Here is a 27,472-nt window from a genome sequence, read left to right on the forward strand (position 1 = left end):
GCAGGAATGTCTGGGTCAGTTTTGACTTGACGTCGACTTCAAAATCTCTGGAGGGTGTAGTCAGAACATGGTACACTGTTACATTACATTTATACATTTGGCAGACGCTTTTATCCAAAGCAACTAACATTGCATTATACTACACATTTGTTTCCGAGTATGTGCAATCCCTGGGATCTAACCCATGACCTTGGCATTGTTAGCACCATGCACTACAGGAAAGCTCACCGATACTCCATGGCAAAACGTGAGGAAACACTGCAACTGGATCAGTTTATTAAAAAATTAAATTAACCAAGAAAAAGTTATTTGAAACTCTTGACTATAAACCAAATGAAAAATGTCAAGCCTTATACAAAATGTGCAGGAGATACACAGGAAGAACTGATTAACAGGAATACAAATTGAATTAAAAATGAATCATGATTGTACAGTAATAACATTGTCAAGCAGCAACTAGAGTGACATTTTGTAATAAAACACATAATAGTGAAATGAACAAAAATATTCCTTGTGAGGAAAATAATACGTAAAGACTGATGACAGAAGGGCAGACGCTATACAAAACTTTAGTACAAAAACACATTCTCATAATCCGTCCCGAGATGGACTATAACACATTCTTCTATGGAAATTCAGACTTTAGGTATCAAATATAGCAGGACCAAACTTGAGGGTTAGGTGGAACAAACTGATAAATGATATCTCATCACTTTATTTGAAGGAACCTTTGACATGTTGCTTGTATATAATATGGACTATGGTACAATATTTGCATTGTATGTTGATCATTTGCATTCAATGAGCTGCATTAAATTAAAACTTTGAATGTTTATCAGTATTTTGTTCCACCTCAGACTCAATGAGCGCTTTGGTCCCTTGTCTTAGTTTGTGCCCAAATTATACGAGTGATCTTCAAACTTGCAACGTTTTTAGCGTCTAAATGAAGTAGTCCTACAAACACTGCCGTTGAGTGATACGACAATGGGTTGTCTTACAATGCCGGAAATGTTTATTTCAGATTTTATGTAACAAAGACTGAAGGCAAGTAAAAATGACTTTCTTTTCCTGTCTCGGACTGAGATCAAAGATTGATTGTTTACAAAATGTCAAGTACTATGCCAACAAACAGTGTGTTAAATCGGTTGTGCTGAACAAATATTGAGTGACTTACAAATGAATAAGTTTTGGTCCATTTATCATGAAAAATCATGGAACAATGTTGAAATGCCTTTTTGTGAACAATAAAATTACATTGAAAGACTTTCATATGTTTTGTCTCTGAAACAAAAAACAAACTTTAAACAGGTAATTTCAGTGAATAGCTGCAATACATTTTGTGTCCTACAGTGGGCACTACAACTTTTTTCATGGGCAAATTCACAAACACAATCTGCTGAATGTTCTAACATCTGTCAGGGAGCCTTGTAGAAACATTACTGATGTGCAAACACTTAAAACGTTATCTTCCAAATGAAAACGCACATAATTACGGTATGAGTGCTTTCAGGGATTCACATCTGTGTAATCATTATAACCTAATGATAGCTTTCAGATAACTTTGGTCAAAAGCTAAACGTACGACACTGGACATAAAGCTATTCTGTCTTCTTCAACTGTGCTTCCCAAAAGTGACCATTGCAATGAACGAGAGTGTTTGAGGATTTATAAACCTTGGACCACGTGATAAACCTTGGACCACGTGATAAACACTGTACCACTCATGAAATGCACATAGTGGCGGCTGTAGATCGGCTGGAATGATGGACACAGACAAACCCAATGCCAGTTGGGTCATTCACACTTTCACATACGATTTAAAGAGCTTTTGGACCAGAGGTGAATGCGTGTCGGTCCAGCGCTCTTCAACAGTGCACTGTGAACCGTACAAGCCCGTCCTGCACAGTCAATACAAAACTAAAACAACATTGAGTTCATCTCTCCTGCGCTGTGTTTTACAGTATCCTGATGCAGTATGTACCAACTGTTACCATACTGCTAAATACTCAAGTGCCACGTTTGAAATATTTGTACATATACACAACAAAATAACATACCCCCCCAAAATAACTAAGAAACAAAACAAAGTAGTGCAATAAAAAAAATACCGATACATTTGGTCCAACGGTCTGGAGAGGAAATGATCACCAGACAATACTGTACAAAAAAAACTTATCGTAAATAACGTGTACTTTTGCTCGCAGATCTGTACAAAGTCTTCTGAAAAATACCAAGATGATGCGTTTCCTGTTAGTTTTCATTTTTCGTTTCCAAACGTGTAACGGAGAGAAACGTACAGAATCCTTCAGCTGTTTCAAGACTGTTTATGAATGAGATCAGATGAGAATTTCTACCATCTCATTGTCCACATCCTGTTGAGAGAGGTTTTGCTGCAGGAGGGGTGGGGGGAGGTTCTGTACCGGAGCTCTCCTCTCCAACGTACTGCTGTGGAACACTGGCACATCTGTAGAGACAGACATTTACATTTATGCATTTGGCAGACGCTCTTATCCGGCTTACAGTGCAAATCTTTCTACATAATGTAAAGAAAATTCTGTGGAAATATGTGAAAGATTAAAATGAATGTCTAATTTAGCTTTTTTGCAAAATAATAAACTATAGTGTCAATAAAATCACTAATTTCAGTATTTAAAAAAGTGCTGTCAAACCGTGATTTATCGATTCCAAAATAAATATTTGTGTTTATATAATATATGTGCATGTGTTGTGTACTATATTTATATCAATTAATATACATCAATGCACAGCACACACATATAAATAACAAACATTATGTGTAAATGAATACATATATACACATTTATATTTGAATTTAATTTACATTATGTAAAAATATAAATATATATTACTCACAATTCTTAAATATACACATGTATGTTTGTTTATTTATATATAAATATACACACACATTTTATAGAAACACAAACATTTATTTTGAAATAGATTAATTATGATTAATCGATTTAACAGCACTCATTTAAAATAATTGATTTCAGTATTATAAATTAAAATTTGAATAGTGTATCATATAATCTATCATTTACAGCAGTAAACACACATTACATATGTTTTTTTTTTACATTTTAGTATCTATGACTACTTTGATGCTCCTAATTAGCCTGGATATCACAGACAGAGCTACAAATAGAGACGTTGTTAATGCGTTTATGTTATGTTTGGGTTATGAAAACCCTGTGTGTGTGGACTGAAGTGTTACCTGCGATGCGGTCGGGTATGTAGACGGGGCTCGGGCTGCTGATCCGGCTGGGTCCGGATACGCTCTGCAGGGCAGGCGTGCTCGGCTTGCTGGTCTCCTGACCCTTGTCCGTCTGAGTGCAGCTGTCCCTGCTGCCGGTCTTTGAGTGTGTGGTGGCTGGCAAGGGGGTGGAGGGAAACACTGGAGATGGAGAGGAGGAGATGGACTCTGTCCTCAGTGAGTCTCCTCTGAACTCAGGACCCAGCAGAACACCTGAATGTTCATAGAGGAGAAAAACTGAAGAATAAATGGCAACAAAAACAATTTTGGTGGCCTAATTTGTCAGCAAGCAGGTCAACAAACCTAACTTCATCATCATTTATTCACCCTCATGTCATTTCAAACCTGTCTGGCTTTCTTTCTTCTGCAGAACACAAAAGAAGATATTTTGAAGAACGTTGGTAACCAAACAACACTGACCCTCGTTCACTTCCATTGTATGGACACAAAACCACTGAGACATTTCTCAAAATATCTTCTTTTATATACCGGATTTAAACAACACGAGAGTAAATAATTGCTTTTATTTATTCATCATCACACAGGACACACTCACCCAGACTGCCCTTCCAGCTGCGGTCCTCCCTGCGTTCCTCTGTGATCGGGCTGCTCCCGCTGAGACCCAGAGAGTGTGACAGCAGACCGGAGCCGCCCGAGCTGCCGGTTCCCATGGCGATGGACATCAGAGACTTGGAGGGTCTCATGGCTGGGCCATCTAACTTGCTGGCGGGTTCTTTGCGTGAACGCTGGTGCAGGACTTTTATCATGGCGTCCTTCTCTATAATCTGAGCGTGCAGGTTCTTAATCCTGCTCTCCATGTCCAGACAGCGCCGGTTGGCCATGAGGATCTCCTCCTCTTCTTTCTGTATACGCGCTTCCACCGATGTGTCGTAGCTGCTGCTGGGGGAGTGGCTGATGATGCTGGAGAAGGTGTCTCTGGATAGACATCAGACCATAGAATTATATATTCAATAATACAAGTATATTGTGCATAAACACTTTCAATTTAGTTTTCATATGATGACTTTAATCACTACTTTTAGTTTCATTTTTATTTATAGTTTTATTTTAAGTTTCAGTATTAGTATGCTTTTTTATACGTTTATTTTTCTGTAGCAATTTAGTTTCCTTAATTTTATAGTATTTTATAATGTATTTGTGATTTTCTTTGATGACACTTAATTAATTGACCTCCTTCACTACTACAGTTTAAGCTTTAATGTACAGCAGTGAGGTGGAGTACCTCTGTGTGGCCACAGAAGCCGCAGCGTCTAGTGCGAACTGTCTCATGACGCTCTCCTCCAAGTATTTCTGCTCCCATTTGGTCATGTCGGCCTCCAGAGCCAAAATCCTCTCTTCCTTTTCTCTCAGATGTTCCATCAAAGATGCTGTGCTGAACTCAGGACCAACTGTGTTCTGAGAACCACCCTGCCTCTGTGAGAGAGAGAGAGAGAGAGAGAGAGAGAGCGAGAGAAAATAATTTGTTAACTCATAATCAAACACAGACCAGAAGTCTGAACTTCGGCCAGGTGTGTGCGTCCAATGAAACCGTCTACACTATAGATATGAAGACAGGTTCACGACAACCCAGAAAACATGTTCATTATAAATATTTGTATTAGGGCTGTGAAACGATTAATCGCGATTAATAGCATACATAATAAAGCTTTGTGTTTATTAATTTTTGCGCATATTAATTTTGTATTTATAAACACATACAGTATATTTAAGAAAAATATAAAATATTAAAATGAGTATTATACATAATTTCAATGATTGGTCTATTTAAATAAATACATGTATATATATATATATGTTTAGAAAATATTTAGATGTATGTGTATACTTTTGTGTTTATAAATACAAAATTAATATGCGCAGTACGTAGACATACAGTATATTATGTAAACACAAACTTTTATTCTGCATGCGATTAATCGTTTGTCAGCCCTAATTTGTCTACATTTAACTCAATACCAAAAATTAATTATAAACATCTTATTAAATATTTGACTTGTATCCAATAATCGTGCACTGTATTTTTATATTTCTTAGAGTAATGTGTTGTTAGCGTAGCAGCATGCTAACATCAAACTCTTCTGTATTCTTTTATCGACTTGCAGTGTTTTCAAGTTACACATTCTATACAGTAGAAAACTACGCAACACTGGGTGTTGTCATTTCATAAAATTTGAGGTATTGTGAGTAGCTATAATGTAATAACATTAGGCCCCCAATAGCTTGACCACAAGTCTAAATGATTTCAATCTCATGTGATGGTTTCTTTCAGGTGTCCAGGTGGCATAAACAAAACACAGAGGAAATGTGCAGTATTTGTGCCCCTAATGAAGAAAACTAAAATGATGTTTATTTGAAAATGGAGTAGAGTAGAAGATACAATCTTCATTTTCTACAGTATAAAAAAGTCCCCATAAAACATTTAAGAGGAAACACTCAGACTCCACGTTCCACTTCAGTCCAATCCATCACTTCATGTTCATTGTTGTAAATGCTTCATGTTTACAAGTGTCATCTGCCATCTCACAAAACTGAAAGGTGCGCAGTCTAATGTACTTGCGTGTAAATCAGATATGTATGTGTATCTGTACCTGTTGCATGCGAAGAGATTCCAGCTCTCTCTCCAGTCGGGTGCGCAGGCGATGCTCCAGCTGCTCTCGCTTCTCACAGGCCGCCTGAAGCTGCGCTAGAGCCTGCTGCATCCGCTCCACCTTCTCCACATACACCTGCTTCTTCTTCAGCTACACACACACCCAAAATACAGGTCAGACACCGGTGCTCCCCCCTCACAATGCCCCGTTGTATCCTCCCCCACACCCTTCCCTCCTCTACATTTCAGAAAACCACCGACGGCCATAATTGAAGGCGAAATGAATGCCCCAATTTAGCTCGGGGGGACACAGAGAGCGCTGAAGTATTTGGCTCGGGTTTGGAAGGGGTGGGTGGAGAGGCCAAGAATTCAACCATCTTCAAGTCCTTTCATGGCAGGCAACTCAAGGGGCTTTGTTAGGGGAACAAGCGGGTGTTTGTGACGGGACAGAACAAAAGCGTAACGGCCCGGTGCATTTTGGGACGGCATGGTACGCGTCCCGTTCAACATGGGCCAAAAGGCCATCTGGGAGCGGGCCACAAGAGCTCGACCAAAGACTCCAACTGTTGCAAAAGCTCAAGAGTTCAGAACAGTCAACACTGTTTTGGTTTGAAGGTTTTTTTCGTGCTTTCTTCTCCTATTGAAGCTTTTTTTGGCACCGAATAGAGGCCGTGTGGTTTTTAAAGAAGGTTGTGCTCAACGGTTTACTGGTGCTTGAAGATCTTAACTACAGCGATGAGGAGTCGTTGGGAACGACTTCAAAAACCTTCTGAAGGTTGAGATTAAACACTCCGATGTAGTACAACAGAGACCCTTGTGACTCAATGAAATGTCCATTAATCATTGTTTTTATAAAAAGTACGCACACAACCTTTCATTTCAACGATGAGCACAATATTTACATACGTTCATTTCAAACCAGTTATTTTTCATTAAGCAGTCTTTTCTATTGTATTGAATATTAAAGGGACAGTTTACCCAAAAATGTCAATTCTGTCATCATTTACTCACACTCAAGTGTGTTTGTTCTGATGAACACAGAGAAAGATATTTAAACAATGCTTGTAAACAAACCGTTTTTGGCCACCATTGACTACCATAGTAGGAAAAATTGCTTCATAAATGTATTTGTTTGGTTGAACACAGAGAAAGATACTTGGAAGAATGCTTGTAACCAAACAGTTCTTCGCCACCATTGACTACCATAGTAGGAAAAATTACGATGGTAGTCAAAAGTTCCCCAAAAAGGTTTGCTTTCTTACATTCTTCAAAATATCTTCTTTTGTGTTCAACAGAATGGTAGTCAATGGTGGCCAAAAACTGTTTGGTTACAAGCATTGTTTCAAATATCTTTCTCCGTGTTCATCAGAACAAACACACTTGAGGGTGAGTAAATGAAGACAGAATTTTCATTTTTGAGTGAACTGTCCCTTTAAGTGTGTAGTGTGTCTGTGTGTATATCTGGAATAGATCAATCACTCTTTGAAAACTCTCCAGCAAAATGGTGCCAAACAGGCAAAGAGCCCTGCATCGGTATGATTCAGCAACTCCTCAGCCAGGAGACAAAAAAACAAAAGATTGCCTTATCATTTACAGTACTTTAACGCTTTGATAGATATATTGTGGCCATAAGGGGGATGCATATCTAAATGAGAAAATAAAAGATTATTAAACAGAGAGAATCCGTTACATCACTGATTGCTAAAACTTTAAAATAAGACATTTGTTGACATTAGTAAATGCCTTAGCTAACATTTACTGACAATTAAGTTATTGTTAATGTTAGTTAATGTGAATAGTTGTTCATACTCTTGCATTAACTAATGTTAACAGTTGCAACTTTTGATTGTAAAAATGTATTTACATGAATTAAGATGAATAAATGCTGTAGAACTAATGCTGAAACTAATGGTAATAAATACAACCTTACTGTTAAGTGTTTCAACTTTGTGAGTTTTTGTTCTGTGAAAACTACATCACCACCACAGTTACAAGATGATAGAAACCATGGAGTGAATTATTCACAATCACGTAATGCATGTTACAGAGGTCCCAAATAATGAAGATCTCTACCTCTTCCTCTAGCTTGACCACTTTGGCCTGCGCATTATTTAAAGCCTGATCACGGATCTCAATGTGCCTGCGCTGGTCCTCATTTGTGGAGCGAAGCGAATTCAACTCGATCTCCAACTTCTCCTTCTCTCTCTGGGTCTCCTTGTCTAATAGGTAACATGGAAAGAAGTTATTTTTGTCCCTCACCCAATGTTCATACATACAGTACAAATCAACAGTATTTCGAAACATTTCATTGGCTTCGGGGAGGTTGTAGATTTCCTCCAGATGTAGAGGTCCACTCACTCTGAGCCAGAAGCTGTGAGATGGTTTTACGATTGTCCTCGGTGCCCTCGCACTCTTTAGCGGCTAACTGCTTGTTGGCTGTCTCCATTCGCTCTGTTAAAAGAAAGAAAATACCATAATACTTTCCCCTCATTTATGGTAGAAAGTCTGACACTGCTTTGTAAAGTTTATCCATGTGTGGAAAGATTAAATGTTTTAGAAACTTGGATCCCAAAACCACAGTGTGTCAAACAGCTTTTGTATGTTAATGTAGATGAATCTTAATACTGCATTTTATTAACGAACATGGAATTATTATTTGACCATTACTTGATCCCCAATTAAAAAACGTTACGCTACTCTGACTCTGAATAATTATTTACTTCATACATACAATAAACGCAGCAAACAGCTATAATTATTTTAACAGATGCTTCGTGCAAAATTCTCAGTCTCTCCAGGAACAATACTGCTCATATTCCAAGCCTCTTCTCACAAATAAAATGCCTTTTGGGACTGGTTGCTCGGCAAGTTGGAAAACAAAAATCGAACAAACATTTTACAAGAGCCCAATTCCCAGCGAGTGTTCTTGACATAATTCACAACGTGCTGTCAAGTCAAAAACTGACCCAGATAAAAGGGCCATTATATAGCAGCGGGTTGCTGTTTTTTTTAAATGGCAAACCATTCATCAAGGAAGTGGGCCAAACGTTAAAACAATATTTCCCCCTGCGTTAAGTCAACCAGACTGTGAGATGAGCATTCCAGAATCAAATGCCTTCCCTGTTCGCATCTTTGTGCCATGGAACTCAAATTCTAGCACATCTCACGACTACTTGTCATACACGTGTTTCATCACAAAACACACGAGAACCGATGAGGTGGACGCGCCGCCACATCTGTTTGTTTACATTTGAATAAATAAGCACAAAATATTAATTTTCATCTTACAAATGTATCGTTTTACTTAAAAAGACATTTTTAACCAGCTGGAGTCGTTCAACTTACTTTCATGATGGATGTTTGTGCTTTTGGACATTTCGCCATTTTGAGTCCCGAAAAACATAACATGACTGCAATATGAATATGTTTTCAGCTGATAAAAAGACGTCATATACATCTGGAATGAGGGTGAATAGATTATGAGAGAATTTTATGTTTGGTTGAACTATTCTTTTTAACAGGGTTTTGTGGGTGGTTGCTAAGGTCCTCTGAGTGCTGTTCTGGTCCCAGTCAAATGCAAGCTCATAAGATTTCATTGCCTGTTTTGTCACCCACCAGCCAAAAATAGTAAATTCAACCCCTAAGAAAAGCAACAGCACACATCCCTACTTTTGGGTCCATTTCACAAGTGACACGAGAGCAAAAGTCATGCTTATTTTGCAAATACCATTAAATACTGATTATAAATAAACAGAAACTACTTTAACAATAGATTTTGTCTTTTATGCTACAGAAAGTATGAAAGAAATAAAAGGGCAGGAGAGAGATAAAATAGCTGTAAAACTCTGGAAGCTCCCTGTGGATCTGAAGTCTGGGCACGCTGCCATAGATCAGGATTTCTCTGTTCTCTGCTGGACTAAAAAACACAGAGGCATGATCGTAGAGGTGGCCACGCTCAAGCAAAGCGAGTCTGCTGACAGTGGTGGAGAAATGAGACAGAGAAGACTGATTTGGTTTGAACTCAAAGAGATACTGCACAGGGCCGTAACACATCAGACAAAAGAAAGCAAACTGAATGAAAATTCAAAAGCTCTTCAAATGAATGCTGGAACTGGTGGGACCTCCTTGATATTTTCACAGACAATAGTACTCGTAAGCCTTCACCTTATCAACCATAAACACAGAGAGGATAATATTGTATACTTCTGATTCTGATATTGTTCTTACCTCTCAGGTCTCTGTTGAAGTCGTGCAGCCTGCGCACCTCCAACTCCAATTTATTTCTCATTGTCTTCTCCAAAGCCTCTCTCTTAGAGGACGATTTGGCCAAGTTCTCATAAGCTTCGGACACCATCAGAATCTCAGTCTCCAGCTGTGGAGCACAAAAATGCCATTAACATTGATGCATTGTTGAAATTTGATAATGTCCTGACATTTAAAAATAAAAAAGGTCTCCACAGAAGCAAAGAGACTTGTTCTAGTATTAAGCACGAATACTAGGCTATTTAAAATGAAAGTTCCTTGCCTTCTGCAGTTTGGACACCTTCTCCCCACACACTTCCAGCTCTTGCTTGAGCAATCGGTTCTCTTCGGACAGCATCTCCACCATCTGCTGGGCCCGGGCTAACATGGCGTAGGGATCTCCCTGCATGGAGTGTGGGTGATGGTAGTGTTGTCCTGGATTCTGTTGCAGCTGTTGGGGAGGACCCTGCTGGTGGTACTGATGCTGGTGCATGTGGAGCCCCCTGGGAGCCGACCCGTAATGATCATGAGGAAATCCGTGGCTCCGCTGATGGGGAGGGTGTCCCAGGCCGTATGGATCGCCTTGGTGCAAGCCGGGGCCATGTGGGCTTCGTGCACCCATGGGATAGGGTGGTTCACCTTGAAGGCCCATGGGTGGTGGAGGGTGGGAAGAAGCCAAGATGCTGCTGAGAGCCAAAGACTGTGCGCGGGATAGAGATCCTCCTGATGTCACAGAAGACGAGGGGCTGTGGTGATGGACAGACCTTTGGGAGTGACTTGAACTCTCCTTACTTGACCTAATAAGGACAGATGAATAAAACATGATAATTCAACCTAAATGTTGTGTGGAATTCTAATTCAACTATAAATTTTCTATATAGATTAGGGTCAAGGGGAATGCTGGGGCCTAAGACTTTCAAGGGATGAAGGACACCCTGGATAGGGGTGGCCGGGACCCCGGAAGGGTGGCAGACTTGTGGATCAATAATCCCACATTCCAACCCCACAGAGTGGTACCCACATGGAATTCTCAGTTTACCCTGGTCTTAAAAATTGCATAATCAACGATTTTTATGCTGATTAAATCAATTTTAGGAAACCGTGACTCGCCCAACTATGTGAGGCATTCCAACCGTTCATAAAAAAAAATTAAGGTTCAACATTCCTGGTTCTCTAATACATAATAGAGAAACTGTCGTGTTGTGACATGTCGTAGATGATTACTAGAATCCTATATGCATTCTTTTGCTATATGCCACACACCGGCGAGATAAACCAAACAGGCAAAACTGGATTTTCCCATAACGCCTGACAACATGTCTCAGCACCTTAGGGAAGGGCTGTTTGAGACTCATTACTTGAATGTTTTTAACATTTGAAGAGTCAGGGAATTATTTCACCTGCATCACGATGTATCATTCCAGTTCCCACACAAATCCAGAAACTTAAGGTCAACTCACCGGAAAGAGCCGTACTCAGGCGGTGGCTGGTAACGGACATGAGGAATGTCGGTTCTGGCTGGTTGGTTTGTCCCACGGTGGTCCGGGTAGAAGTGTCCGGGCTCCTGGTGTGGAGGCTGATGGTGCTGTTGGTGCTGTTGTTGTTTGGGTGGAGAGGGCATTGCTTTGAACGGGTAGTCTGGTGGTGGCCCCCTATGTGGGGGTCCAGAGGGTTTATAGTAGTCTCCTGGCAGGCCAGGTGGGGGCAGTTGGGGGGAAAGAGGAGAACTGGTAATAGGCGCATGAGCCTTGACCCCACTGGTGGCCAATGAAAGCTGCATCAGTCTTTCGCTAAGAGAACGCACGTGGCCTTGCTTTAAATCTTTGAGTCCATCGTCCTGGTGCACTTTTCCCCCGCTCACCCTCTGCACCGTGGCCCTGCCCTCCGGGGGTCGCACCTTAGGGTTGCTAACACCAGTCACGTAAAATGCAGCACCGACTGATTGGGGCAGCAGTGGCTGAGGCTGCTGAGGCTGGTGGCCACGGAAATACTGCGATTGCACCTTGGCTTCCTCGTAGGTAGGTAGGTCCTCAGGATTCGGTCCTTGTCCGCAGCTCCCACCACCTGACCCCGCCCCCACACTGCCGCCACCTCCTGCGTTACGTGCGTTTAGCTTTTCCATGCCACTGTCGGCCTGCAGCTCCTGGCCCTGAGGCTCTTGCCTGGCAATGTGGGAGACCATTGAGTGCTCGTCCCCTGGACTGCCAGGGCCCGGGTAACCACTTACTGGACCTTGTTGCTGTTGGTGCTGCTGCTGTTGTTGTTGCAGGGCAAGGTAATTGCGTCCCTCGCCATAGCGCATTTGCTCCTGTAGGAGGCGCTGTAAAACAGTGTGGCCGCTTCCGCTGCTAGCCAACGTGTCCTCGGACACTGAGGCTGCCGCCCTCATTTCCAGCTCTTTTGACCTGCCCACCTCATGGAAGGAGGAGCTTCGTGTGCGGTCCACACTCCCTGCACAAAACACCAAAGAGCGATGAATGGTAAGTTCAAACATTAGCTATTACTACAGGCTGCACCACCACTAAACGGTCAAGAATTAAGCGTAAAAGGCTGAACATTAATGAAGATGAATGACATTGACGAATCTTCTGCATGTGCTTAGAAAAATGCCTGGAATCTCACACCGCAACTGTCCCACACTCTTCACACGTTGACACCTGGGCAGCCATCGCTTTTAAACCGAAATAAGCAACTTTCACAATAAACATCATATATAAATCATATTTAATTGCAACTACTAAATTGGCACTTTAATAAAGTTGAATTGCACTGTACTGCAAACAAATTGGAAGAGCCCAGAGGTCAAGGTGCTGAGATCCACCCGTGATGCAGATCATACCCTACATATACCACTGTATCATTGTTCAACAGCTTCATTTCTAACATGCATTATGGTTGAGTCATATGATTATCCAAAGCTTTAAACTTGCCCCATCTCCCTAACGTAGGCTTGAGCTGTAGACACTTACAAATCACACAGAGCAATATCAAACAACATTAAGCTGTTAAAGCATACAAAGCCATTACGTGGAAACCATTCCAATACTGCCAATCGGGCATAATATTTAGTACTTCTACATCACTACAGCAAATTGAAGGATTACGGTCACATCATGCTATATTTAAATATCCTCTAAATGTTGCTTTATTCGGAATGGTTGCCACTATTGGCCTTGAACAGAGTTTTTAGTTTAGTGGTTATTACACCATCTAAAAAGTAATGAAGGGGAACTTATTACGTTTACTATTGTTTTCTGATATTCTCCGCATTCTCAACGAAGATGAGGCTTTTTTCCGAAACATCTGTAGTGAATAAATAAATGATAAAACAAATGAAAAGAAAGTCAGGAACAGGACCAGTGATGTACAGCTTTCAACTCAGAGAGCCAGAGACAAGGAGAAGAAATGAAGAAACATAAAAAATGCATTCATTAACAATTGCCCATCCACCAACCCTCCTTCCCCCAAACTCCTCAATACAGTAACTTCCACTTCCTGTCATTCTTCACTTTTTAGCCAATGAAATAGGTGGCAACAAACAAAACAGGATAAGAATGTGAAACGCAGGTCAAAAAAGAACTTGTGGTAGATATGTGGTACGGCATGTATGGGTAAACAAATGCTTGGATACTTGCCAAATACATAAAAAAATTCCCAAAGAGGATATTTGTCAGCACCTTTGTGATGTTAGCGTACAAATCATACTGTGACCGCCATATGATGTGGATTGGACCGAACCTTTGAACAAGATGCGTACAAATTACACAGTGACCATCATATGATGTGGAATGGACCGAACCTTGTAACTAGACGCAAGTTCTTTAGACAGGGCAATACTCAACTAACCATAGCTTCCATTTATCCCACTGATGTTCATCCCACCCAGCTAGGCTTCTAGTGTTACCGTGTAATTTTTAGTCTCCATAACTCTACTCTACAGTCGACTAGGTCACCTACCTGTGTGGTGGATTTAGCTGCTGTCGTGCATCACTATTGGCTCATGGTTTTGACATTGACCAGGGTCACAGCTCTGACGAAGCTCTTCAAGTCGCTCCAAAACACACAGCCGGCCCGTGAGGTCCCAAACACCAGGCACTCTAGAACAGGAAGGCACTCTGGCGAGTTAGAACAATGGGGGTGGGGTCTAAATACAACCACAGGGGTTTGTTTAGGTTAAAGAGTTTTGTGATAGATAGGGGATTAAATGTACATTAGTTTCCTGATTGTGAGGACCAAAAATGAAATGCCCCTGTTTTTTATAGGCCCCTATAGCCATTAGGGTTGCTGCAGCTGAGTGGGTAGAATTATGCCGTTTAAAAAAGTGCTGATTTCAGATCAGCTGGTATGAATGGAATGGGACAGAGGTATAATTCAAAAACTGTTTGTAAGATAATGGCATCATTTTTTTGGCATCAAAAATTCTGTCATCATTTGCTCATCGTCAAGTGGTTTCAAATCTGTATACATTTTGCTGTTCTGATGAACACAAAGAAATATTGGAAGAATGTTAGTAACCAAAGACTTCTGGGGCACTACTGACTACCATAGTAGAAACAAAACTACTATAGTAGTCAATGGTGCCCCAGAAGGTTTTGATTACCTACATTCTTCAAAATATTTGTTTTATCTTTTCTTTATTTTTGGTTGAACAATCCCTTTAACTCTGTAAAACCACTATACAGTTTACATTGTTTCGAAATACTTTTTTAATATTTTATTACATTTTAGGCAAAGTGCTTACATGCGTTTCCTCAAGTTATATTGCAGTCATTTGATTTGAGTTAAGACTTGTTCCCAGGTTTTGTGAAACTCACTCAGGACTGTTTTGAAATAAGTTTAACACACTTCTATAACAGCTTGACAATTCTTTACACACATGAAACAATCTGAATCGTACAATAAACCAGGCCCTTCTCCAACAGCCCTCCAACCTCTGCAAACACAAATAGGCAACAGATGCCTCCTCCACTCTTGCCCGCTGACGCCTGAACTTGAAGTTCCTTGACTGTTCCAGATAAACAGTTTATTCCACAGCCCGAGTGTCCAGAAGTGAATTCCGGGAATCTGACATGCCTAAAAGTCCACAGATAGGTCTCTCAAAACCATTTCCAAAGGCTCTGATCTCGGAATCTTGCCATGGTTGTGTCAATGACACTATGTGCTTACAGTTAAAGTACCGACGACCGAGGTATGTAGTATGTCGAGCGTGCTGTTAATCACTATAAAACCGGGAGACATTAATATATCCTCCTGGCCTCAGAACAGTCCACATTGGTGACAGTCATTTGCTATTGTGTCCAAATTGAGGACAATTTCAGCAATCACTTAATATAAAAGTATTTATCACCTCTTTAAAAATCAAGCAAGAAAATGAATTGAAAGGTACTGAAAAATTCAACTCACAGGTTTGGCTTCCAGTCCAATTTCCAGCACAGGTCCTCGGTGTGTTAAAACTTCAATGAATACTGCTACGCTTTGACCGATTCTCTTGAGTTGTACTCCTTTGTTCACACGCTCAACGACACTGCTTCAGTAAGCACGCTACTCTGAACAACCTAATGCATTCCATCAGGTGTGGCCGTGAGGATAGGTGATCCTGGATCAGAGCCAGTTATCAACACACCTTCAAACCTGCCTCCTGCTGCTGCTGTTAGCTCTCAAACTTACATTAAAATGAGTACAGATAATTATCTGAGATTGGGTGTGCAATACATATTTGAAATCTGACTAACAATACAGTTGGAAAAATTTAGGCAAAACGGGAAAAAATGAACAGTGGTTTATGCAATTTAACTAAATATGTTGCTTGCCCGAGACCTCAAATGTGATGGACTTCACGGATCAACGGTGTTGGAAACAATTCTTTCGAAATAGTCGTAACTTTAATTTCTGTGCAACAGTATATTAAAATCTCAAGGACTAGGATTTTTTCCAGATATGAATTTTCAGAAAGATGCTTTTTTCCCAACAACTTAAAGGAACAGTTCACACAAATATAAAAATTCTTTCATAATTTACTCCCCTTTACATCTTCATGCCATTCTTGATGTACATGACTTCCTTTCTTCAGCCGCCAACTTTGAATCTCATTGACTCTCTTCTGTGAATAGTCATAATATGTGTGGTTTGTCACGATACAGTCCAGAGAATGCAAGACCCAATGAGGTCAGAAGTTATCGACGTGGAGCCGGCATGCTGCCAATATTTGACGTTGTTCTCATATCTATGCATGTTCATTTTAACGCAACCTATTTTGGCTAATTAGGCTCAAAACATTGATTTCATAGTGTTTTATTTTAAAAGACATTTATTAACACCCTTAAATCCGGATTACTTACTGGAATAAAAGTTTGTGTTTACATAATATATGTGACCCTGGACAACAAAACCAGTCTTATTGGTCAATTTTTCGATATTGAGATTTTTTACATCATCTGAAAGCTGAATAATTAAGCTTTCTGTTCATGTATGGGTTGTTAGGATAGGACAATAGCGGACATATAACAGTTTAAAACTCTGGAAGCTGAGGGTGCAAAAAACTCAAAATCTTGAGAATTGCCTTTGAAGTTTGTAATCAGAGGCTGTAGCAGGTCATCCACTTACAAAAATAAAGTTTTTATATATTTAGTGTAGCAAATGTACAAAATATATTCATAGAACATGATCTTCACTTAATATCCTAATGAATTTTGGCATAAAAGAAAAAAACGATAATTTCGACCAAATACAATGTATTTTTGGCTATTGCTAAAAATGTTCCCGTGCTACTTAAGACTGGTTTTGTGATCCAGGGTCACATATGTCTCTGCACTGTGCGTATTTATTGACACGTACAGGTACACACATACATGTATACATATTTAAGAAAAATATAAAAATGAATAAATGTTTATATTTAAATATAACATTTAAATTGCATATAAATTTAAATATATAGCCTACATGCAAATATTTCCTAATATATACATTAATATGTACGTGTGTGTTTATAAATACAAAATATGCAAGGTGCACAGACATATACTATGTAATCACAAACGTTTACTCCGAATTCGATTATTCCCAATTAATCATTGATTAATTAATTGTATTTTTGAAGCTTCAAAAAATGGCACACTATTTAATGGCATTACAAAGCTATGAAGAGCTAGGATATAATTGAATAACTCTGATTGTGTTCAGCTAACAAAGGAAGTCATATACACTAGGGCTGGGTATCGATTCTGATGTTCCGATTCGATTCCTATTCACAAGCTCTTGATTCAAGTCAATGATTATAGATTTAATTCAAATCCTGTAGATATTTCTAAAAAAAGATCAGTAAATATCAGATTACAATGGTGAATTAAAAAATGAAATGAAGAGCCACTAATCTATCTATCTATCTATCTATCTATCTATCTATCTATCTATCTATCTATCTATCTATCTATCTATCTATCTATCTATCTATCTATCTATCTATCTATCTATCTATCTATCTATCTATCTATCTATCTATCTATCTATCTATCTATCTATCTATCTATATTAAACTTTAAACACACTTAAGTATAGTGATCGCATACCTTGATCAAAAAGGATCAGGGGTCTCATTTATAAAACTGTGCGTAGGATCCTTACAAAAAGTGTACGTGCGCCTGAAAGCCAAAAATAGCGTACGCCAAAAAATATTCAGAATTATAAAACCGTGCGTACGCACACCTGTAAGCAATATTCGCTTTATAAATCACAGATCATCTGCAAGTGTGCGTACGTGAATCAGCCTCATATCCCGCCCTGTACACGCCCACTTTTACCCATAAATAGTCAATGCAAAGCACCTTATGAATGCTGATTCATATATTAATAAGCCTGGCATCCAATCCGCTTGTTAAGCCTGACGTCACGCACCATAATGGACGTATACCGTTTCCGGGTCCAACCGCTATCAGATGCCATAGGAAAATAACAAAAAATTATGTAAAACTGCCGAAACACCCGATCCCATCCTTTATCCGTAACGAAATCACAAATGGCCAAACATGAGATTCACTACGATTTACAAATTGATAATTGTTATAATTATTAATAATAATAAGCCAAAGAAGGTCTCTGCAGCATTTATATGTTTACAGCATTTGGACTGATCATTAACACCTCATTAAAATCACATCATTAATTAGTGGTGGCCTTCACCTGAGATCAAATTTGAAGACATAATTGTAAAAGACAAATGTTTCTTCATTCCATTTTGGGCGTACGCAACGTTTATAAATGAGACCTCAGGTAATTTAACATTTAAGATACAGTATAACAAACAAAATTTCACAAAATTAGCTGTAAAGACAGGCTGCAATCATTATGAACTACTGCCTTTTATGTGAAGGTGATGTCAAATTCGACAACACATGCATCTGCAATGTTAATTAAGCAAAGAATGAACAAATTATGCTCCCTGAGTGCCTTTTGTAACATCCACCTGTTGTAAAAGGAAAAGTGACATCTAGTGGATAGTAGCAATAACATTCACGTTTAATGAATGTTCAGTGCTTGCGGAAATATGAAAGAAAAAAAACGATTCACGGCTTTTGAGAATCGATGTTGAATCGACTGCATTAAAAAAAATTTGCCCAGCCCTAATATACACCCAGGAAAGCATGAGGGTGAGTAAATTGCTGGGTAAATTTGAGTGAACTATTCCTTTAACAGCAGGTACACAACACAGCAGTACAACAAACCATTGCTTTGATGATTGACAATTTGACATATGGTCCAAATCTGTTTAAGACATGTATACAGCAGCACCCTAACATCTTGTCTACAGAGGACAACCTGATGAGGCCAATAATTTGAGCAAATGTCTCACCTGCTGAGAGCAGTTGAGTAATGTAGAAACAGGTGGCAGAACGCAAGTTCTCAGATAAGAAAGTATAACACCTGGCTTGCCGTAAAACACCCAACAGTTATTCCTTCCTCATATTCATCTTAACTGCTGCCAGCATCCTTTTCAGGAGCATATAAAAGCAAAGCCAAGATCATACAGACGAAAGTCACCAATGACTTAAAAAGACAGTACTACCCACTTCCAGGAAAAAAAACGAACCGTGCCATGTTTTATACACATGTACATTCTATAAACATATCCACTCTGGTGCGCTGTACAGTCCTCCATTCACATTCATTATGATTTAGGATTCTTGACAGCAAGTTATTTGGTTATACAACAAGAATAAACCGTGACCGGACATTATTAAGTTCCTACATTACAAAGATTGCAAACTTGAGATTTTACATTACAGGGTTAGTTGTACTACACCAGACCAGATGATTTAAAATGGATCTCTTTAACTGTAACCTGCATTTCAGAGATGATCCAGAACGTTCTGAATGGACCCTGACGTTGTCTAAATATTTACGTTTCATGTGCAAGTTTCCCATGGCCCCCACGCAGACAGTGTTTACTCTGGTAATGCATCAGGAATGTGGCTCGGGGTACGAGTCTGGCGCTGGCACTCAGTCAAACAGATTCTGACAGGACAGCCATGTTTTTTCTCTCATAACTGTGAGATGCTCCAGGTTGATTGTACTGTGTTGACAGATGTTCAGGTTCATTGCTGACCAATGGCTATGATCAAAGGATAAGCATTTTTGTTACATTGATTGAAAGTCTCCTCAAGTTTGGATGGCGATCAATCATAAAGTTCTAAATATTAAAATAAATTGTGGATGCCCCAAGATCATAAAAAGTAAAATCACTGCATTCAACCGGAATGTCCAACCTTCCGGCCAACCTACATATTTGCACAACTCCGTGCAACCTGTTTGCACATAAACAACAAGCTTAAATACCATAAATAAGTTGTTTACATTGAGACATAAGACAATTGATATGAGGCGGCGTGGTTTTGGCAAAAGATCTAAAGTGAGGGAGGGATCTTTTCCCATTTTATGTTTTCAAAGCTAGCATACCATTGCTAACCTCGACAAAATTACCTAACTTAGCTTAAACGTTTAACACGTTATAAACTTTTAGGAAGGAAAATTTGGCATCATACCCCCAAAAATGTTTTTTGAATATAGAAGCTTTCATTGGATACACACACCTGACGTGTTAACTTCCAGTCATATTTAATCTATATCAATAGCATTGGATAAAATAAAAACTACTCGGCAGTTATTGATTCTTTGCGGAGGTCAACCGGAAGTTAAGTTTGGGCCACATAACGTTTGTTTACGTTGTTGTTGAAACCGTCTATATGAATAACATTCCTTGGCCTTTACATTAGGACACGCTTGCTAAACGATTTCCCGAAATACTTAGGTTTACAGAATGATTAATAACCTCACAACTAATCTTTCGCAACTTCTGATGCACTCAAGGTTTCCAGTCTTTTAGTCATACGACAAGAATCTGACACAATTGTGTTAATCACAAGACCGATTTTATGTGGCCCTACAGTAAAGGAGAACAATATGCACTGGTTCTTGTGGTTATTCCTAACTTGCTCAATAACAAATGCCATACGCATATATTACCGTAAGCCTATTCAAATGCTTGTAACTCAATAACTTCACCCTCTGTTCCACTTTTCAGAAAATACTGCCACAAGTCGGGCAGGATTTTCCATTGCGTTTTCTTGTCTTACTTCCCAACCTCCAGTGCGTGAAACGCTGAATAGTGCCGCTGGCAACAACGGTAAAACGTCCAATGTTGACGAGTGGTAGAGCTGCATTCCACAAGGGCTAGAGTTTCACCACCACAATCTCATGACTTCAAAACAGAAAAGCGGGAAAGATCAGGAGGGTGACCTCAGAAAACTTCTACTAAGGTAGCGCGAGCAACTTTGTGATAGCTAAAAACGCTACCCCCACTTTTCACAGGCACTGTTTACATAACAAGAGAACATTAGTGGAAGGTTTCCAAGAGCTTAATGAACTCCAGAGAGCTTGTCCGTGTTAAGGGCTCTTTTATGCTTTAAAGGAACATGATAACACTGACAATATTGTTATGGGCAGGCAGAAGCTAATAGAGAAGAAATTGTGTGTGTGTGTGTGTGTGTGTTTGATGGTGTGTGTGATGGTGTGTGTGTGACTTGGTTTTTATATGTTAGTGGGGACCTAAACCTGAATGCACACCAACTCATGGGGAACCGTGTCACTGTGGGGACCAAAATTGAGGTCCCCACAGGCACAAAAGCTTATAAATTGTACAGAACGATAATTTTTGAAAATCTAAAAATGCAAAAAAGTTTTCTACGATCTTTAGGTTTAGGGGTTGGGTTAGGGGATAAAATATACAGTTTGTACAGTATACAACTCATTACGCCTATGGACTGTCCATACGGAGATAATAAAACATACATGTGTGTGTGTGTGTGTGTGTGTGTGTGTAGGGATGGTGTTCTTTGAAGGAAGACTAATGAATGAGAGGAGATGTGTGACGATGAAGTCACAAGAGCGCCATGAGTAGAGCAGATAAAACACTTATGGGAGTAAGTAAGAGATGATAAAGCAATACAGAGAATCCAATTGTTTTTATTTAGTTTTTATTTACAATAACAGCTGCTTGACTGAAATTGATTTGAAATGATTTAGGATTCGCTACATGTCACGTCACTTGAAATAACTAGAATGGCCAATTCCATGCAAATGTCAACCTTACCACAAACAAATTAAGTTTCTCACCATACTGGTATCACTGATGTCAACAATTGGTGGCTTAAATGCCCATTCGAGGTCTCAACGTTTTTAAAGCATTTTTAAAGCATAATTTACAATAGTCAAGTAAGCAAATTGTCACATCCATAACAGAACAGTCACATTCATAACGGACCAAATTCCTCATAAATGGGCACATTTAAATGAAAATATAGTAACTATCATATTTTCTGTTCAGAACCATACCTTCTCCATTTGTTGGGTATTATTGCTTCTGATTTAGGCATTTTAATTTACAGAAATCCTATTGTCTCTCAAAAACAGTGTCCTTTTTTGTCACTCCATAACCCATGTTTATTTCCCCATTTTTATATACTGTATAAAACTTGTGCACGGACTGATAATTTTCCTAATGTCATCAGGGGTTTAGTAAATATATAAACAGATGGTTCAATATATTGGTAATGAATACATGTCACATCCATAACGCAAAATGTCACATCCATAATGCTGGAACTGCCCAAATGTAGCCCTAAAAATAAAACTTAACACTGCGAATAAGAAATGTATTGTTAGTATAATTACGGGGTGGTTTTAGTGCCCTCTTTGTGTACAAAAGATCAAAACTTGAATGCTAAGTTTTGCTTTGCAGGAGGGCCAATGTGACGTTGGTTTAATTGATGTATAAAACAGCAATAAAGTCATTTAGGAAAACACTTCCTTGTAACCTACTGTACTGAACAAAGGCATGCCCCACACCATTTCGATTAACAATCTAAAATAATAATCACAATTAACCCCAAGACTTCATGTCAAAACCGTGCAGACCTACTCCAAACTATTCTCACATGAAGTTTTTCTTACATGAAATTCATCTTAAACATAAGCGGATAAGACAGTGACAAAGGCACAGTCGGAGAACAAAGACACATGCAGACAGAGAGATTAGGGCAGAGGGGGGATTGAGACACATGGCAGGAACCGAGCAGGAAACGCAACATTCCATTCTGGAAAGGTCTGGCGCTTCCACCATGGAGAAAGCATAAAGCTCAGCCTCCCCCTGCGTCCATGACTCCCAGCTCGGAGAGATTCCCATACTGGAAAAGAACTAGGCCAAGAAACTCTGACACATCTGCTCCTTCTCTCTACCTCCGTTTCCATGTTCGTCGCAATATGTCTTCGGCGCATTAATCCACCTCCTCCCTCGATTCTGCTGCGTTCTTGGAACTCACCCGTGATTCATTTCAAGGGATTGCGTTCTTTTAAACATATGAGGGGCCTGATGCGAAGTCAACGCTGAGAGAAACCAGAAGACAGCACTTGGGGCTGTAACTTTTCGGCTCAGTGTGGATTTAAGATTTGGTTATATTTTAGGGTGAACTATGCATATTTGTTGAATATTTTTGTAGCACGCAACATAATGTCTTCTTTGAAGTTAATTTTGTGGATGGTTTCATAAAAGACTAACTTAAGATAACTTCTTACATCTTTCTACAAAACTTTAGATTTCGGACTTAACTAGAACTTGACTTTTAAACTTTTTGAAGAAATGCGCCGTATAGCCTTTAGTTAAATTACAAAAGAGAAAAAGATGCATAAGAGGTCTTGCAAACCTGTATGCCATTATGCAAAAAAGAAATCCAACATGAGTCACCAAATAACTCGCTCTATTTCTTCTTTTCCTTCATTCTCCATCTGCAACAAGCTCTCTATAATGTGGTTTCCCCCCACAAGTCCCTGATACAGGCCCAAGTATTTGGAAATGCAGCGCTGCTCCCCTCGACTCCCTCTTAACCCACCACCCACCCACCCACTTCTCCATCCAAACCTTTAATGAAAAGCATGTGGTGGAGAGAAGAGATCCCTGCTTCATCTTTGCCACTGAAGCTCTGCACCAGTTACTTTAGTCTACAGAAGAAAGATAATTCAAGCACCACCACCCTCCCCCCCACCGTAGACATTCCCATTTTGTTAGAGATTACAGCTATAAAGTCAAATTTATGACCTAAGTGACAATGAACGAAGTTATGGTCATGTACGACAGATGTGAGGGTTAGGAGCGGCAAGATCTTGGTCAAATGCAGAGACTGTTTAATACATTACATATTTCAATCTTTGTACCATGATTTTGTTAATACACATTAGGTGCTAGACCATTACTATGAAGTTAAGGAGTTGTTGTCGGCTTGTTGTTATGCAGTTGATTGTACATTTTGTGCTACTAGGCGGTTCTTTGCTGGTCCATGTTAAAAGTCTCATTGACACATAAGCAATGGGGTTTTATACTTGGATTTTATCATCTGCTTGAAGAAAACAGAAGTAGATGTAAATAGGCCTAATACCACATTATCTATCAATCCCACAACCTTTGCGTTGCTAACAGGAACACAATTTTGGTCAAGGTAACCAGTTAATCACAAAGCTTGACCTCAAAAACTACAGAATTTTCCGTTCACCATTCAGTTTGAGTAGGTCAAAACAGAAAGCCAAGAGACAGTTTCATATCTTACTGGACCATCTAAACCCAAATCCCTTGGTGGTGGTTTCCCACTCATTTTGAGTGACACATCCTGCTTGAGCAATTAACGGCCTGAAGATGAGTGCGTCGCGAGATGCTAAACTTCTCCCATGGTGTGTGAAATATGGTGACACATTCCACCACAGTGTGTCTGAGTTCACTGCCCTGAGGTAAGCAGGTACACATCAAACAGCATGCTTCCATCGAAAGCATTGGGTTACGACAAGACAGTAGATTTAGGTAATGATAGAGACTTTGATAATCGATTAATCATTTTACATCCAACATAGGGGTCAATTTGAAGCAGTTGCTAACTAGGATTACGGTTTTAATCTCATTTTAATCCATAATTTACTCACCCACACGCCTTCCTAGGTATATAAGACTTTCTTTAGCCAAGATAGGTCACGTTAGACCTGGCTGGCTCCACGCATCTCAACTTCATATCTAATTGGTTCTCTCGTGTCTCAGAACCAATGAATGGTCGTATGCATTACCGACGTCGTATCCATACCAATTATGAATTCAAATTTATTTTGGGGTGAATCGTTCCTTTAAAGCTGCAATTTGTAACTTTGTTGGTAAGAAAATAAACAGAAGTCAGTTGTTGAGCAAGTACATACCTGTATAAAAATCTGTCTCCTCATCCTGATTTGCAAAGGTATGCTTATAATAATGATTTATAATTTGAGATGTTGGGTAATATATCGCAGGAAATGTCAGTTGGACGTCATTTGACTTCAATCCACGTAAAGATAAGCACATAAAGTAACCTGCATTTTTAGGTTTCAAACAAACACGGTGATATGGAGGTCAAACGGTATGGACTGCAGCTGATTGACGGAAGGCTAAACACAGACCCAAGTAATAAAAATATTACAATCGTTACCAACTTTTTTTAATTTTCAATTTCATCAACTAGCAAATAGCATTTCGTTTTATAGGTCCATGTGATTTTGTTAAACTGACACGACAGATTCCTTTTGCCTGCGGCATTCGGACACAATCTAAAACTTGTATGGATACAATGTATCCACAATGTAAAACTTCAGTAAACAGTGCAAACTTTCGAGTCCTAAAAGCTCACAGGAAAAAGGCAGTTGGGTGATTTGGAGGCTGAGTCAGCAAGCAGAACTTTGGCCCCTCTCGAGAAAGAGGAGGGAGGCTGGGGGCAGAGGAAGTGAGAGATGGAAAGAGATGGAGCGAGGAGGGAAAAGCTAAAGAGAGCTGACATTCCTGCACCGTGAGTCAATGTCGCTAGGCACTTTGCTGGCAGTCATTCGTTACCTTTACAACTAAAAACCCTGGCTCTTCCATGATTCCTGTTGAGTTGACAGGAAGGGAGAAGAGTGCATCCGAATGCCTTAAGTCCATTAATAATGCCGTGTGTTCGTTCTGTACGTTACTCAGAATGGCGTCCACTGCTACCCTAGTAACCCTTTTTTTGCAAATCTGAACAAACGGCATTGAGAAAGGGGCGCACACCAGAGCACTTCAATGAAACGCACTCAATGAAAGCATTATGAGGCAGGACCTGTGCTTCTGCTAGCAACCGTTAAGTAGTAAAGGGCAATTAGTTTCACCTAATAAAGACGAGTCTGAAACCCTGAGTGTTCCTCATAATTTAGACTCCAGCTTTGATTTCCAAAACACATGACTGCATTCCTGCCCTATGTAATGGGCATATCTGCTCCCCATCGCCCTGGGCAACATTCCTCAGAGGAGTGGGGTGACATCCGTCAGCAGGGCCTCTACTGATCCCCTGTGCACTTTAATTATTACTTAGGTCAAAGCGAAAACTTACACATTGGTCTCAATTAGGGTTGGGAATCGAAAATCAATTCCAATTTGGAATCGGAATCGAAAGGCTAGGAATCGGATCGGAATCGAAAGGAATAGGAATCGGATACTTGAGATTAAAATTTGAATTCCTCTTATCAATTCCTGTGTGCATATTTTCAGAAAAGTACATGCGTTGCATGATCTGCTGATATCTCAATAAAAGCCCTTATGAAAATTATCAATATTTTTTACTATAGTAAGCATAGTTTAGCTATAGAATTTGCATTAAAGCACAGGAATAACAAATTAACCATAGTTGCATTATAGTAACTGCAGTTTAACCATGATGTAGTTCAACTATGATAATACAAATTGTAATAAATCAGAAAAAGTGTGTTTCTATGTGTAAATATACACAAAAGGGTGCTCATAAATATATAAATATATTTTGCAAACAAGTCTTAAACTTAAACTGTTTTACTTAAACTGTGGAATCGAAACTGGGAATCGATAAGAATCGAAATCGATAAGCAGATCGGAATTGGAATCGATAAAATTGAAACGATTCCCAACCCCAGTCTCAATGGAAAAAAGTGTATGATTGACAGTTATCATGATGCATCACAAATATTTATTAACTAAACATTTTAAACAAAGAGGCATGCATGGAATTAAATAAATCTTAATTACGCAAATGAATTGATATACATCTTGATTATGCAAAGAAAATATGTATTTATATATTATAAATAGCAAAACATGTAGGTTATGCCATAAGGAGCAGGTTGACATTGTAGCAAATATGTCAAGTATTACAGTGCATGTAAACTAAAAAAATGACTAGCATGGATGCTAGCATGCAAACCTTGCATTTCTAAAAGCTAGCTGATAAATGATATAACAACATATAATCAAATGCCCTGTTTCTAAATGATACAATATCTCGCATACTTTCACATATTTCCTCACAGTTGAGAGGAGACCTTTTGCAACTAATATAAAACATAATTGAACACATTTAAATCAAACACTGTTAAGCTCACACGTGTAAGTTATTTACCTTCATAAAACTTCGAGAAGATCCGCTTTATTTCGCCCCGCCGCCGGTTTTATACTTGCTTAGTTTTAACGTCCGTTAAAATTAGACTTCTGTTGTTCCCAAGGCGAGTCTCGCGCGCTTCACAAAAGTTTAAAAGCGTCAACCCGAGGGGACTTTCCGACATGGTTTGCACTTTTCTTCACACAAAAACGAGTTTCCCTGCTCCATGACATTTTTTGGAGTCGGCGAAACGCGTTTTCCACTAGAAATGTGCCGTGAGGGGAAGGACCGCCCTCTTCTCCATACCAACCGTAATGTCGACGCTGCCGCGAGAGACCCACTGAGAGAAAAAACGCAACCCCCTTG

At 39.4% G+C, this 27,472-nt stretch overlaps 1 protein-coding gene across 4 annotated transcripts; it reads right to left on the minus strand.

Annotated features, from left to right (window-relative positions):
• Positions 1-259: 259 nt before the first annotated feature.
• Positions 260-27,424, minus strand: amot (angiomotin). Of its 4 annotated transcripts, none has more exons than XM_057359647.1 (13): positions 27,128-27,424; positions 14,085-14,224; positions 13,367-13,430; positions 11,588-12,578; positions 10,411-10,924; positions 10,113-10,257; positions 8,244-8,336; positions 7,959-8,104; positions 5,887-6,036; positions 4,521-4,711; positions 3,834-4,213; positions 3,239-3,490; positions 260-2,464 (listed from the first exon to the last, which is right to left on the minus strand). In XM_057359647.1, exons 3-13 carry the CDS (start codon positions 13,428-13,430, stop codon positions 2,337-2,339), a joined length of 3,054 nt encoding a protein of 1,017 aa, XP_057215630.1. In that variant the 5' UTR covers positions 14,085-14,224; positions 27,128-27,424; the 3' UTR covers positions 260-2,336. The 4 variants fall into 4 exon arrangements, with proteins under 4 accessions (XP_057215630.1, XP_057215632.1, XP_057215633.1 ...); XM_057359649.1 differs by lacking the exon at positions 27,128-27,424 and adding an exon at positions 15,531-16,543; XM_057359650.1 differs by lacking the exon at positions 13,367-13,430.
• Between the last annotated feature and the right edge of the window lie 48 nt (positions 27,425-27,472).

The sequence above is a fragment of the Triplophysa rosa genome, linkage group LG19 (genome assembly GCF_024868665.1).
Source record: "Triplophysa rosa linkage group LG19, Trosa_1v2, whole genome shotgun sequence".
NCBI classification, from domain to species: domain Eukaryota; kingdom Metazoa; phylum Chordata; class Actinopteri; order Cypriniformes; family Nemacheilidae; genus Triplophysa; species Triplophysa rosa.